Source organism: Halichoerus grypus, chromosome 15 (genome assembly GCF_964656455.1).
Source record: "Halichoerus grypus chromosome 15, mHalGry1.hap1.1, whole genome shotgun sequence".
Classification (NCBI taxonomy): Eukaryota; Metazoa; Chordata; class Mammalia; order Carnivora; family Phocidae; genus Halichoerus; species Halichoerus grypus.
Window position 1 is genome coordinate 45,006,328 of NC_135726.1, and position 14,099 is coordinate 45,020,426.

At 53.8% G+C, this 14,099-nt stretch overlaps 2 protein-coding genes across 5 annotated transcripts; one reads left to right on the forward strand and one right to left on the reverse strand.

The window, feature by feature from the left end:
- Positions 1–3,854: 3,854 nt before the first annotated feature.
- Positions 3,855–10,575, reverse strand: NFKBID (NFKB inhibitor delta). Of its 3 annotated transcripts, XM_036067971.2 has the most exons (12): positions 10,263–10,384; positions 9,651–9,751; positions 9,396–9,456; positions 8,726–8,943; positions 8,297–8,487; positions 8,109–8,214; positions 7,845–7,991; positions 7,679–7,730; positions 7,436–7,584; positions 5,637–5,753; positions 5,133–5,297; positions 3,855–4,501 (listed from the first exon to the last, which is right to left on the reverse strand). In XM_036067971.2, exons 1-12 carry the CDS (start codon positions 10,318–10,320, stop codon positions 4,448–4,450), a joined length of 1,419 nt encoding a protein of 472 aa, XP_035923864.1. In that variant the 5' UTR covers positions 10,321–10,384; the 3' UTR covers positions 3,855–4,447. The 3 variants fall into 3 exon arrangements, with proteins under 3 accessions (XP_035923864.1, XP_035923868.1, XP_077919569.1); XM_036067975.2 differs by lacking the exons at positions 8,726–8,943; positions 10,263–10,384 and adding an exon at positions 10,400–10,575; XM_078063443.1 differs by lacking the exons at positions 8,726–8,943; positions 10,263–10,384 and having other exon boundaries at positions 9,651–10,246.
- A 1,996-nt stretch (positions 10,576–12,571) lies between these two features.
- HCST (hematopoietic cell signal transducer) lies at positions 12,572–14,053 on the forward strand. 2 transcript variants are annotated; one of them, XM_078063348.1, is made up of 4 exons: positions 12,572–12,716; positions 13,052–13,075; positions 13,548–13,679; positions 13,911–14,053. In XM_078063348.1, the coding sequence occupies exons 1-4, from the start codon at positions 12,674–12,676 to the stop codon at positions 13,946–13,948; spliced, it is 237 nt and encodes a 78-aa protein (XP_077919474.1). In that variant the 5' UTR covers positions 12,572–12,673; the 3' UTR covers positions 13,949–14,053. The 2 variants fall into 2 exon arrangements, with proteins under 2 accessions (XP_077919474.1, XP_035923879.1); XM_036067986.2 differs by having other exon boundaries at positions 12,574–12,716; positions 13,908–14,053.
- Positions 14,054–14,099: the final 46 nt, after the last annotated feature.

Below are 14,099 nucleotides of genomic sequence, written 5' to 3' on the forward strand. Positions count from 1 at the left end.
ATCCCCCCTGAGGCATGGAAATTCCAGTTACGTGTCCCAGAGAGGGGAATGTGATGTCTGCAAATGCCTATTGGAACTTAAACCTTCATACACCCCGGCTTGTGACGTTGGGGTTAATCCTCTGCATATGCTGTTCCCTGCCCCAAGAGGGTTGTTATGGAGATTAAAAGGGTTAGTATTTGTGGAGATGTTAGAACTGTACCTGTTACTTCACAAGTATTTGTTAAATAAATTTTAAAACAGTATGGCAGCAGGGGGACCTGGGTGGCTCAGTCAGTTAAGCATTTGTCTTCGGCTCGAGTCTTGATCCCGGGGTCCTGGGAACAAGCCCCGCATCGAGCTCCCTGTTCAGCGGGGTAGTCTGCCTCTCCCTCTCCATCTACCTCTCTCCCCCGCTCATGCTCTCTCTCGTGCTCTCTCAAGTAAATAAAATCTAAAAACAAACAAACAAAAACAGTATGGCAGCAAATACTCATAAAGCACTCACTCTATGCCAGGCTCTGCTCCCAGAGCTTTTTACAGAGTGACACACTTAATTACTTCTATCCCCTGAAGCAAGTACTATGACTATTCCTGTTTATAGGTTAAGAAATGGAGATAAGAAGTTACATCACGGGCGCCTGGGTGGCTCAGTTGGTTAAGTGACTGCCTTCGGCTCAGGTCATGATCCTGGAGTCCCGGGATCGAGTCCCGCATCGGGCTCCCTGCTCAGCAGGGAGTCTGCTTCTCCCTCTGACCCTCCCCCCTCTCATGTGCTCTCTCGCTCTCATTCTCTCTCTCTCAAATAAATAAATAAAATCTTAAAAAAAAAAAAAAAAGAAGTTACATCACATGCCCTTGGTCACCACCTAGGAATGGCCAGAGTTAGGGATTCAACCCAGGCAACCTGGGTCCAGCAGCCATACTCTTATTATTTTGCTAACCTGCTGTCTAGTAATTCAAGGCTGTCCCATATGCTGTTCAGGGTGTGCACTGCAAAATTCCAAGTGATACCATTCACTTTCTAGACACTGTAGATTTGCATTTTTACCACAACTGCCCAGCAGGTGGCAGTAATGTGTCACACTCTAAGGTCAGCTTAGTACACAATTTTCTGACAGATGGCTTAGGGAGGAAGCACCTAGAATTAGATTTTCTCCCAAAGAGCCTATGAGCTCAGAGTGTCTCATCATAATATATACATGTAAATACAAGTCATGTATATTAAATATAGACGTGGTAGACATTGGGAGGAAGATGTTTACATGATGCAAGTTGGATACAATCATTGGAGAGCCCAGTTTCCAACATCATTCCGATACTGGTTATACCTTTAGTTGTATTGTACTGTACCTAGCAGGAATCTATGACTAGTATGACAGGGGAAAATGCTGCCTTTGAGTTTTCACAGTCAAGGGTGATCAACAGGCTAACGATGAGTAAGGAGCTCCAAGTTGGTGGAACAGGAAGTGAAGGGTCATTTTGCTCACTATGCTCAGTGTGTGATTCCTTAATAATGTTTACATATTGATGGCAATACTTAGGGTAATTAATTTTAAAACCTTTATTACTGAAATTCCAGCAGGGGATTGCTGTCGTTCATTTGATGCTCTTGTGCCACTAAACTGCTCTTCTTTTCCCATTGAAAACAATTTATTAATTTGTCTTTTAATAATAGTTTCTTAGAGACATTTTATCATTCTGTCATTTTAATATGTGTGTGCATGTGTTTGTTGATACATGATGGGATATAAATCTTATACGTCAGTCGACTCTAAGATGCCATCAATGATAAGAAATATCCTTATGGGGGCGCCCGGGTGGCTCAGTCCTTTGAGCATCCAACTCTTGGTTTTGGCTCCGGACTGATCATGAGTACTGGGATTGAGCTCCACGTTGGGCTCCCAGCTCAGCACGGAGTCTGCTCGTCCCTCTCCCTCCCCCTCTGCCCCACCCCCCACTCACACACTCTCTCTCTAAGATGATAGATGATAGATAGAGAGATGATAGATAGAGAGATGATAGAGAGATAAAATACCTTTATGTACCACAAAGGAAAAAATACAGAAATTAAACTATGCCACACAATGACTGTAAGATGAATTCCAGTTAAGTTCTTAGAATCTATGGAGTAATAGTCCCATGAATTCTTCATGGGTCAGCTGCCACCATGTGCATACACAGAAGGGCAATGTGTGCTGGTACAGGGCTGCTCATGTGGGAGACTAACACAGGTAGCTCCTGAAACTCCGCCTCCCAATATTCAAGCCCTGGTGTAGTGCCCCCTCCCCAAATTCTGGGCTTGGCCATGTGAATAACTTTGACCAGTGTGATGTCAACAAGCATGATGCAAGCTAGGACTTGTTCTCTTAGAACACTTCCTCTTGGGGCGCCTGGGTGGCTCAGATGGTTGGGCACCTGCCTTCGGCTCGGGTATTGATCTCAGGGTCCTGGGATCGAGCCCCACATCGGGCTCCCTGCTTGGTGGGGGAGCCTGCTTCTCCCTCTCCCTCTACTGTTCCCCCCGCTTGTGCTCTCTCACTCTGTCAAACAAATAAAAAAAAAAAATCTTTAAAAAAAAGAACACTTCCTCTTGGAACCACCCCAGGAAGAGATCCACCCACCTTCCTGGAGAGACCACATGGAGAAAGAGATGCTTGGCCCACTCCCAGTGGTTCCAGCCATCCCAGCTGAGCTATCAGACATGGGAGTGAAGTTGTCCGGCCCCATCAGGCCTCTAGCTGACTGCAGCCACATGAGTGACCAAAGCAGGACTGTCCAGTTGAGCCCAGCCCAGACTGTAGGATCATGAGCAAATAGAGATGGTTGTTTCAAGCCTTAACTTTTGGGGTGGAGACACGGGCACATGCCCCGAAGTGTGGTTTGTTGTCCTTGAGAGGCTCTGAGCAGTGGGGGGCTAAGATGAGTCAGAGGGCTTTCGGCGGGGCTCTTTTGGTGACAAGATTGGGATGGAGTCCAGAGCAGAGGCTGTGGGGCAGTTACGAAAAGGGGGCATTGTGGAGGTCTTAGCTTGGGTCTGCCCAGAAGCAGGATTTGAGGACAATCTATTGGTAGGGGAGATGGGACAGGACACAGAAAAGGGAAAGCAGTCAGGAAAGGGTATGTCATCAAGCCAGAGCTAGTGTGGGGAACAGGAGCGTAATTCTGTTGGGGAGCTCTGGGAGCCTGTGTAGAACACACAGTGGTTCCAAGAGGAAGTGTTCTTTTTTTTTTAAAGATTTTTGTTTGTTTGTTTGTTTGACAGAGTGAGAGAGCACAAGCAGGGGGAACAGTAGAGGGAGAGGGAGAAGCAGGCTCCCCCACCAAGCAGGGAGCCCGATGTGGGGCTCGATCCCAGGACCCTGAGATCAATACCCGAGCCGAAGGCAGGTGCCCAACCATCTGAGCCACCCAGGCGCCCCAAGAGGAAGTGTTCTAAGAGAACAAGTCCTAGCTTGCATCATGCTTGTTGACATCACACTGGTCAAAGTTATTCACATGGCCAAGCCCAGAATTTGGGGAGGGGGCACTTCCACATTATCCTCATAGAGAGGTGAGGGACCTGGAGTCTTTCTGTACCATCTCCTTTCAGTCTCTGCTTTGAGGGCTGTTAGATGGGAAGTGGCATAAACTCATTGGCAGTTAAGGCTACCAGGCTCATACCCAGGGTAGAGTGGGCACCAGTGGTCTCGCGATGCCCACAGGCAGGCAGACCACCAGGTGCTGACAGGGTAAAGGTGACACGATGCAGACTTGGCACCTCCAGTCTGCTACACACCCCACCCCACCTCACACAGTCATCCGAACATGCCTCCTCAGCCAAGCACCACGGCCGCTCCCTGCACCAACACCCCCAGAGACTGAGACAATGACAGTGCAGTCCAAACTGAGTTTAATAAGGAGCTTCAGATAGGGGAGGGAGTCACTGGAAATACGGCGATCTGAGTTCTGAATTAGAAAGCATAGGACCTAGGGGACTCCAATCTAGGAGAGTCCTTCCTATGTCTCAGGGGTAAGGACCTGAATGGTGTGGGTCCTGCGGAGGTTTGGGGGGTCATCTTAGGAGCTCTACTGGATGACACTGGGAGCTATTCTGGGGGTACCCCAAGTACTGTGTAGGGAAATCCCATCTGGGGTTCTAGGTGAGTTGAACTAGAGTTGAGTAGGGAAGGGGTCCCAAAAGATCCCAATGGAGAAAGGGTTAGGGGTCTAGGGTGTTTCACAGAAACAATCAAGGGGCCTCGATTTCACAGAAATCATCAAGAGGGCTCCTTGTGGGTGGGGGAGGGGTATTACGCCACCCCAAATATTGGGGATTGTTTACCCCCAGCAGCCATGTTGGGGTTTTAATGTAAGACCCCGATGGCAGGACATTCCACATAATCATGGATTTGCAACATTAGCATACGCTGGCTGTCCCACAGGACGGTGGGGACTGGAAAATCAGTCCAGGTTCTGGGTTTGAGTCCTAAGAGGACAGGCCTGGGGGTGCCACACGGCTCCTCTTCAATAGCTGCCGGAGCTGCAGACAAGACAGGGGAAGAGAAGTTAAGGAGGCTGGAAAGAGAGGTCAGGGCCACAAACCCTGTGAAGTTGGAGGGGAAGGTGGAGAAGCAGAGTAGGATCAATTGGGTTTGCAGGTCAGAGGTTCAGAGTCAAGATTTGGGGTTAGGGATGATGGTTCCCACACTGAGAAAAGGTTCAGGAGCCAGAAGGGATGAAGGGGGAAGGTGTTGCTGGTTGGGGGTTCCCACTTTGGGGTTAACATTGAGCACTAGGAGTCGAACGGTAGAGGCAAGGGGTCAGAGGTTACATTTAGGGGTCAGAAGTCCCACTTTGAGAGGTCAGAACTCAGGGCTGGGGCAGGGGCTTGGAGGTCATACTTGGGAATCCAAGGTCACATCTTGAGGTCAGGATTCAGGGTTAGAAGTAGAGGTCAGGGTTGAAGTAGAGGTTAGGAGGAGTCACCAATACCAGGTCAAAAATAAAACACTGGGGTCAGAGGTCACATTTTCAAGTCAGGTTTGGATAGGGATCAAGGTCACCTTCTGAGATTAAAAGTCACCCTCTAAAGTCATAAATGGGTAGAGTCAGGGGTTCACCCCATTAGGTCAGAGGCCACTCTGCAGTCAGGGTGGGCTCTGCGTGCTCACCCCTTCAGGGCCCGGCCCAGGCCGCAGCAGGTGGACGGGCTGCTCATTCTCCAGGTTTCGCAGTGTTGGATCTGCCCCAGCTGCCAGCAGGCGCCGCACGATAGCCTCCTGGGGGGGCCCAGGGGGCAGGGCAGCCGCCATGTGGAGGGCTGTGTTCCCATGGGCCTGGGGACAGTGAAGGGAAGACTGCTAAGGATTTGGACTCAGCTGGCCTGGGCCCTCAACGCTTCAGAGTCTGCCACAGCCAAGTCCCACACTCCCGCCTTCACAGCCACATCCCGCATGCCCCTACTCACATCCCAGAATCCCCTCTACAATCACATTCCACACACCCCTCGGTCTATGTCCTATACATTCCTACAATCTACAGCCACATCCTCTACGGTCCCCACCTTTGTTCCCTACATTGTCCCTGCCATAGCCACAGCCCACAGGCCTCCCAACATCCCCCTGCCCTTCTCCGTCACATCTCACACACTCGCACATTCTAACCTAGGCCCCCACCTTCATGTTGACAAAGGCCCGCAAGTCTCCCTGGGGCAGCTCAAGCAGCAGCTGAACCAGGGTAGGATTGGCGGCCTGCACAGCTAGATGCAGAACTGTCTTATTGCTCTTGATCTCCTGTAGAGAAAGAAACGGTGGAGGTCAGGCCAGTCCTCACACCCAGAGCCCCTCCCACAAAACCCAAGAGCCTTTAGACACCTTGTCTCTCCTTTGCAAGCACCCAGGGGTGCCTTACACAGTTATCTATGTTGTGCACTATACAAGAGTACCACCTTTAAGGGGGAGCCATTCACATCATACACATCACAGGACTGTATGTTTATTTTGACAATTTTCTAGCCCAAGTGTCTTTGAGAAAAACATTCTTATCTAATCCTCCAAAAGAGTTCTGGGCTAGCAGCTGCCCTGGCCACCCGACATTCTATTGAGCACAGTAAAATGTATCCACATCCCACACGGACTGTACTTTATCTATAAGGATGGGACTTGAGCAGCATTAATCAGGGGACTCACTAAGCCCAGATGCGCTTCCATACTGAGTTGTTCTCTTCATGTTTTGGAGCAAATAAAAAGACATTTTCCACAATGAAGCTTTATTATGTGCCTTTCAAGAGTTTGGAATGATAATGGACATTAAAAATATGATGTGCTTATACAAGGCAAAACAACTTAGTTGGCTCACCAGATAAATAATGAAGAGGAGACAAGGAGATAGAGCGGGAAGCTCTAGATTAAGAACGACTTTAAAAGTCTTATAATGGCAACATGTGGGCTTTATTTGGATCCGAGTTTTTTTTAATGAAAAAACAATATATATCGCTTTAGAGTCAATCAGAAATTTGAACACAGCCAGGATATTTGATATTATGAGATTAATTTTTTTTAAGGTGAAATGATGGTATTAAGGTTAAAAGAGTTCTTAACTTTAAAGACACAAATTTTTGTGGATAAAAATACATGCTTGGGTTTGCTTTAAAATACTATAGGAAGGTCGAGGGGCGCCTGGGTGGCTCAGTCGTTAAGCGTCTGCCTTCGGCTCAGGTCGTGATCCCAGGACCCTGGGATCGAGCCCCACATCGGGCTCCCTGCTCCGCGGGGAAGCCTGCTTCTCCCTCTCCTACTCCCCCTGCTTGTGTTCCCTCTCTCGCTATGTCTCTGTCAAATAAATAAATAAAATCTTTAAAAAAATAATAATAAAATAAAATACTATAGGAAGGTCGAGGAATGGATGGGGCAGGACTGGGTACAAGTTGCTGATTATTGATGTTGCGGACAGGGAGGTCACTATACTATTTTCTGTATTTTATCTGTGTTCAAAATTCTCTAACTAAAAAACAAAACAAAACTATAAGTGGATGCTTAATTCTCTCAGCCAGGCCGTGAAGGAGCTACTACCAGAGGGAGGAGGAGAACATAACCATGAAGGTGTGGGGTCTGGCGTGAGGCCACCTTATTCTAATCCCCTCTCTGACTCTTACAAGCTGTAAGATTTTTGATTCCTGTGCCTCAGTTTCTCTATCAGTAAAGCAGGAAAAGTAATAACAGTGCACATGTCAAAGGGGGTTGGTGAGGAGTCGGTTAGCTAATCCGTGACACTCGGTGCTTGATGAATGGTAAGTGCTTGATAAATATAAGCTAAGATCAGTAATCTTATTCTCTGGGGCACAGAAAAATGAAGCCATGTACTCAAGTTCACATGGCTGGCAAGGGGCAAAATCAGCGTTTGTTTGGAGCCCCTGGACATCCAGGTGACCCATCCCACACCCTTCTAGGGGCCAGCTGCCCACTGCCCCACTCACCTGGCTGGTGTGATCAGCACCCATGTGCAGCAACATCTGGACACAAGCCAGCCTGTCTCGGGCCTGGGTGCTCAGCACCCGGGGACATAGGTCAGGTGGGTGCATAGCAACGTTGAGGGCCAGGATGGCTGTGTGGAGAGGGGTGAGGCCTGCAGGATGGAGATGGTGAGGGCTCTGCATCCAGAGTGCCCACCCCACCCCAGCCCCACCTGCCATACCCACCCTGCCCACCACCCAACTTACCCTCGAAGTCTCTGGCTTCTAGGTCAACCTGAACCCCCGAGTTAATCACAGCCTGAGGAGGAGAAGGCACAGTGCTGGATTAGTCTCTCCCCAGGCCTCCTAGCCTTGGAAGCCAGGATCTGAGCAACCAGTCCATCCCATTACCCCACCGGCCAGCTGGTCATACCGAGAGGACTCCTGGAAGCCCATAGGTAGCAGCCACATGCAAGACAGAACGTCCCTGATGATCAGTGGCATTGGGCTCTGCTCCGAGGTTCAGTAGATCCTCCACAATCAGGGGCTGGTTGGCGGCAGCAGCCACCAGGAGAGGGGTCTGCAGGGGATAAGAAGGTCAGTCTGGGCCCCCAGGCTCGTCCCCTCTGAAAGCCAACAATCCAGGCCCCCAGACCCTTTCCCTTCAAAGCCAGGAGTCCAGGCCCCTGGCCCTCACCTTGCCCTTATGCTCACGGATGTCCAGATGTTTGTACACTTGGAGCATCTCAGCTGCAGCATATGCTGCCCAGCGCAGCCCCCGAGCCGCGAACAGATGCAGGAGCCTGAGGACAGGTAGGGGACAAGCAATGAGCACAGCACCCCAGCGAAGCCAGGAACAGGCAGACCGCAATCCCCTATACTCACGTGTCTCCCTCCTCGTCCTGGGCCAGCAGCTGTTGTGGCCCCAAAGCCAGCATGTGAGCACGGGCTGTGTCCAGGGATGGTCCGGTGGCCACAGGGGGTAACTGTGGGGGTCCTAGGGGGAGTCCAGAACCTCTCCAGGATCCTGCTTGTGGCAGGGAAGGTTCTGCATAAAGCCGGGTATCCAGGGAGTCCTGAAGGATACATGTGGTGGGCAGAGCCAGTCAGCTGAGAATTCCCTCTTCCTAACATACACACGTACACAGACAGAGTGCCAGGTAGAGTGGCTGAGTGACCCCTCTGTACCAAGTGACCTTGGACCTTGGGGCCTCAGCTTTGCCCATCCGAAGAATGGGATCTTAATCTAGCATGAGGGCAACTGGGAATTTTAGGGGCCCTTCAGCATCCTCCTGTTCCCACTCTGTAGCTCACCTCCATCCCCACAGAAAATGAACACTGCCGCCCTGGGTCGGAGGGCAGGTAGAAGTCAGGAGTCGGGAAGCCTTCAGCAGCGGAAGCAGGGTAAGAGTAGGGGCTGTCTGTGTAGGCAGCATGCGTGTTGGGGTCCCAGTCTGGAAAGCCTGTGGTGGGAGCCAGGCTGCCAAGTCCAGAACCCACAGTCTCTTGGTGTACTGGGAAGCGAGAATGGCCTGTGTGTGAGAGGAGGAGCAGGGGCAGGCCTGGTTACCAGAGTTGGGGAAGTCACGACCAAGGCTGGAGGACGGGTGTGAGGGCCTGGAATCTCCCAACGTACTGACAGCTAGTACTTGTGGGACACCAAATGGCTGGGACTCAGAAGCCAGGACACCAAGGGGTTGAAAGCTTGGACTTCTGGTGGCTGGACCCTAGGGACACTGAGGGTTGAGGGCCTAGACCCAGGGAGCAGCAAAAGGCTGGGAGCCTGGGCCCCTGGAACACCCAAGGACTGTGTACATAGACCCGTGGGCTCCAGAGAATCTGGGAGCTCAAACTGCTACCGGGTCCAAGCAAGAAAGAGGGTCTGACTCCTAAGTTCCCCAAAGTTCTAAGATTTGGAATGTCTGAGTCCCTGAAGAAAGCTGGGGCTGCGAGCTGAGGGAACCAGATGAGTTTCCAGACTTACCAGCCTCACTCTCATTCACAGATGGGGTCAGGGACTGGGCCAGGGGAGGCGGAAACTGTCCCTGTAGGGGGATACACAAAAAAAAGGAACAAGGGGGAATTTATCTGACGGATCCCTCAGCATCCAACCCCCACCCACAGAGCATCTAAGTCAGGACTACACCTCTCATCTGCTCCGAGGGCCCGCAAGCCACCAAGTCTCTGCCCAACAGGACATCGCCTCACGAATTAGTTTGCGGGGCTTCATGGACCTTACCGGTACCCCACCAGCGTCGGGCTGCTGCTGACGGCGTCTCTGTTCTTCCAGGAGCTTCTTCACGGTCTGTGATGGGCAGTGGCTGCGTTCACTCCGGCTCACTACGCGTGGGGGGAGGCGGGGGGAAGCAATCAGAGGTCCTTAAGTCACCCAACTTCGCGGGGGAGTGGATTCAGGCACCCTCCCTCGCCCTCCTGCGCGGAAAAACTGGCACACTGACGCCGCCTGAGAACTCCAAAGCCAATCTTAGCTTTCAGGTGCAGCTTCCGCCTCCGCCGTTTCCTTCCCTTTGCTCCGCACTTTCCCCTCTGACCCAACTTTCCACCAGCGTCGTGGAAACTGAGGAAGGGGGAGGAGGGCGCTCCTCTGCGGCACCTCCCCCCCCCAACTTCCGAGAAAAATCCCAGCCCCCAGATCTCCCAGTCCCCAGGCCTGGAGGGGGAGGCGGGGGGGCGGGGGTCGCTGGGAATCACTCCCTGGAGATGCACATCCAGGTTCCCAACATCTCTCTGCCCTAGAAGCTGACCTGAGACACTTTCCTCGGGAAACCAGGCGTCCGAGTCCCCAGCCCCTCTCCCCAAGGAACCACGAATCAAGAGCCCCCGAGCTCACCGGGGCTCCAGAAGTCCAGACCCCATCCCCCCTTCAGACCTAAGAGTCCAGGCCCCATTCTGCGGGATTCCGAGAGCCTAGTCCCCCTTTTCCCAGGACCCAGGAGTCTGGGCCCTCAGCTTCGCCCTCCCTTGCACCTGGCAGTCCCAGTTCCCAGAAGCCTGGTCCGCACCACCCCGGGAGTCCGGACCCTCAACCCTCACCCTTCTGAGCCCTGGTTCCGGCGGAGGAAGGGTTAAGCGGAGGAGGGAGGGCGAACTCGGAAACAGCCCAGACACGACGTGCTGACGTCACGGCGCTCACGCAAGGGAATCTTCCATCCACCCCTTCCTCTCCCGGCGGCGCGCCGCAGGTGTCCCGCTTAGAGGCGGGGCGCGCGGCCAGGCGTGGAGCTCTCGGAATCCCCGCACGTGGGGAATTCCTGCTCAGCCCGGGGACCCGGGGGGGTGGGGACTCGGGAATTCCCGGGGCTCGGGCAGGGTCAAGGCCAGCGTGGACCCCTGCGGCCGGGCGCCGGACCTGACCCACACCCGCTCGTGGCTGATTTTTAAACAACCACGCCCCCAGGACTCCATCTCCCCTTGTCTAGAGCAAGGAGTCGGGGCCGCCAGCCCCTTCCTCCCGCAGGACCCAGGGGTCGGAGCTCCCAGCCCTTTCACCCGCGGACCCAGGATTCTGAATCCCCGGTCCCTTACCCTCCCCCACCCCAGGACCCAGGAGCCCAGAATCCCAGCCGCTCCTCCATCACCACCCAGAAGTCCTGGCCCCCTGCCCCCTCCAAACACCGAGTACGCTCACTCTCAGCACCCAGGCTTGATGCTCCAGCCCCGTCCCTCAGGTTCGCAAGAGCCGGCCTCCAGCCCTCGCTCTCTCAAGAGGCCGAGAGTGCCTCACCTCCCCAGGCCCTCCATTACCTCGCGGATTCCGTGGCGCGGATTGCGGGCCCCCAGGGCCGCGGCCTCGGCGCTGCGCCAGCCTCGCTCTTCCCCCGCGAAGCAGCCGCCGGGTCCCCGATCTAGGGTCGGTGCCCCGCGAGTTTTTAAACTGGGGTTCTGGCACCGCCCAGTCAAGGGCAGGGCCCCGCCCACAGGCCCGGGAGTCCCCGGGTCGCGCTTGAACAAGCCCAGTCTCTGAATGGGCGGGGCTGACACTGAGGGCCAGACTCCTGAGCCTCCCTGGAAAGAGGGAGCTGGTGGACCCCATCTTTGGTGTGAGGGAGAAGCGGCTGGGGTTAGACACCTGAAGGAGGAGGGCACTAGGGACCTGGACTTCTCGGTCTCTGTCCAAGGGGTTGCCGGAGTCTTTGATTTCTGGGGCCTGGGCTGGGAGGGGACAGTATTACTGAGTCCTGGGGTAAGAGGATGCTGGGGTTCAGGACTTCCTGGTCCCAAGGGAGGGAAGGTCTGTAGGTAAGAGTGACATCGGTGGACTCAAATTTTTTCTCCCTCTTCCCCACATCACCTTCTTTTTCAGAGATCAGTTCTCGTTTATTCATGCGTCATTAAAAATAATTTATTACTGCAGGGGAGGTACTTTGCTGGGTGCTGTGGTATAGCTGTGAGCTAAGAGGACAGGAACTCCCAGCCCTCCAGCCAACTGACATTCCCAGGGGAGGCTCATTCTCAGTTCCCACGTCGGTGGCCATGTTAATCATTTCTCCCAGGCTTTCAAGACTTCTGCTCTCCTGGTTCTCCTCCCTCACATGTTGTTCCTTTCCAGTTTCCCCGGCTGTTTCCACCTCTTCACCCATTCTTGCGGGCCAGGGGCACTCCTCTGTCTGAACTCACTTCCTTGGTGATCTCATCCAGTCCCGTGGCTTTAAATACCATCCATAAGCCATCAACCCGAAAATTTACATCTCCAGACCAGAGACTTATCCCTGAATTCACAGATGCAGCTGTGGTCATCCAGTTCTGCAGGGAGATCTATGAGGCATTTCCGACTCAGTGTCCCCAGACCTTGGCACTTTCCCCCTAAACCTGCTCCCCTCCTTCTCCATCTCTGTCAAAAGATACTCCGTCTTTTCAGTTGGTTAGTCCAGAAGCTTTGTTCATCCTGAATCCCTCTCTCTCATACACACCCATACATAGTGGATCAGCAAGTTTTGTTGGTTCTACCTCCAAAATCTCTTCAGAATCTCCTCAATGCCCACAACCTGGTCCATCTGTCACCTCCCACCTGGGACAATCATAGCAGCCTCCCTGGTCTCTGACCCTACCCCCAGTTCATCCCCAAAGGCAGTCACAGGGACCCACCACTTCTCCCCCTCCCACACCCTCACACAGGAAGCAGGTGACCTTGCCACCAGCAGGGCGACATCCGCTATTGCTGCTTCTTTACTCCCCCACTGTTCCTCAGGACTTCTCTGGACCAAAGCCTTTTGCCAGACCGCTTCTTGCCCCCAGCCCACCATGGCCCCTTCAGGTGTCATCCTGCTCCTGCTTTTGCTCCCAGGTGAAGCCAGTGGTTATGGGGGGCGGCAGGCAGAGTCCTTATGAGAGGGGTGGCTTGGGTGGCCTCTGAAGGGAAGAGTGCTAAGGGCACGTCCTCCCAGGACCCCTTCCTTCCTAGAGATCCGTTTTGGCTTCAGAGCCTGGTTCTTTGGGGAGAGAAGCTGAGTCTGGGGTAGCTGCCTGTCAATCTCCGCTTCTCACTGCTGGGTCTGTCTCTACTTCTACTTCTGATTTTCTGTCTCTCTGGCCTCTTTCTCATTTGCTCTCTCCGGAATGGAGGTTACTTCTCAGGACAGCACCTCTCCCTGCTAATCCACTTTCCCTCTCTTTTCACAGTGGCTGCAGCTGGGGTGACCCCAGGTGAGAAATCAGCACCCCTTCCCTTTTGCCGTGGTACTGCTTCTATCCCTGAAGTGTGGCCTGAGGGTCCTGGAACACCCCCGGTGGCTCTCTAGGTCACCAGCTCACCTCTCAGCCCCAAATCAGAGCCCCCAGGGGAACTGCAGTCCTCTCTGGGTCCCCAGCTCACTGCCTCATCACCAAATTGAAGCCCCAGGGACTCGGCCACCCCCCAGCCTTCTTTGGGAGTACCCACTATGCCCAAAGAACCACATATGTCCCTCTATGCTGGGACTCCCCCCCCCACCCGCCCCCCACCCCGGGCTTCTCTCCAGACCCCCACCTCCCTTTTCATCCCCCAAGTCAACCTCAGGGAATCTCAGACACTCCTGCCTCCCCCCAGGGACTTCCTGGGGCCCCATAGGCCCCAAGTGCAGCCCTCAGGGTTTGAAACCTCCCTCAAGCGCCTTCTTGTCTCTGCCGCACCCTCCAGGTTCCTGTTCCGGATGTGGGCCCCTCTCTCTGCCAATCCTGGCAGGGCTCATGGCCGCCGACGCAGTGGTGTCGCTGCTCATCATTGCCGTGGTGTTTGTGTGTGCCTGCCCACGCCACAGGCCCCCCCTAGGTGAGGGCAGAGACGGGGTGGGGCCCGGAGGGAGAGGTGTCCCTAGAGAGGGGGTCCCCAAGGGAGGGGCCCCCCAGGGAAGCCCTGGAGGAGATGCTGGGGAAACCCTGGAGGCGGTGCAGGGGGGAACTCCGGAGGAAACCCCTGAGGCAGGGGGTCCCCAGGAAGGTGGAGATGTGGGTGGGTGGTAGGTGGTCAGGCCTCATGCTTTCTCTCCCCCACCCCCAGAAGATGACAAAGTCTACATCAACATGCTGGGCAGGGGCTGACCCCCTGGTGAGACCTTTGACTTCTGACCCTCTCATCCCACATTGTGTGCGGCCACACAAGAAACACACTCCCCACTTTGGGGTGGAATAAAGCAATTAAACTACCTCTGGTTCTGATTCTTCCTCAAAGAACCCCAGGGTCCCCAAACCT

Coding starts and splice junctions, on each gene's coding strand:
- NFKBID (XM_036067971.2), bottom strand. CDS start 10,320: ATGGGGCCTGGACTCTTAGGTCTGAAGGGGGGATGGGGTCTGGACTTC. Junction 9,752..10,262: donor TCTGGACTTCTGGAGCCCCG/GTGAGCTCGGGG, acceptor CCCCACGCGTAG/TGAGCCGGAGTGAACGCAGC. Junction 8,944..9,395: donor TGTGAATGAGAGTGAGGCTG/GTAAGTCTGGAA, acceptor TCTCACACACAG/GCCATTCTCGCTTCCCAGTA.
- HCST (XM_036067986.2), top strand. CDS start 12,674: ATGGCCCCTTCAGGTGTCATCCTGCTCCTGCTTTTGCTCCCAG. Junction 12,717..13,051: donor GCTCCTGCTTTTGCTCCCAG/GTGAAGCCAGTG, acceptor CTCTTTTCACAG/TGGCTGCAGCTGGGGTGACC. Junction 13,076..13,547: donor TGCAGCTGGGGTGACCCCAG/GTGAGAAATCAG, acceptor CGCACCCTCCAG/GTTCCTGTTCCGGATGTGGG.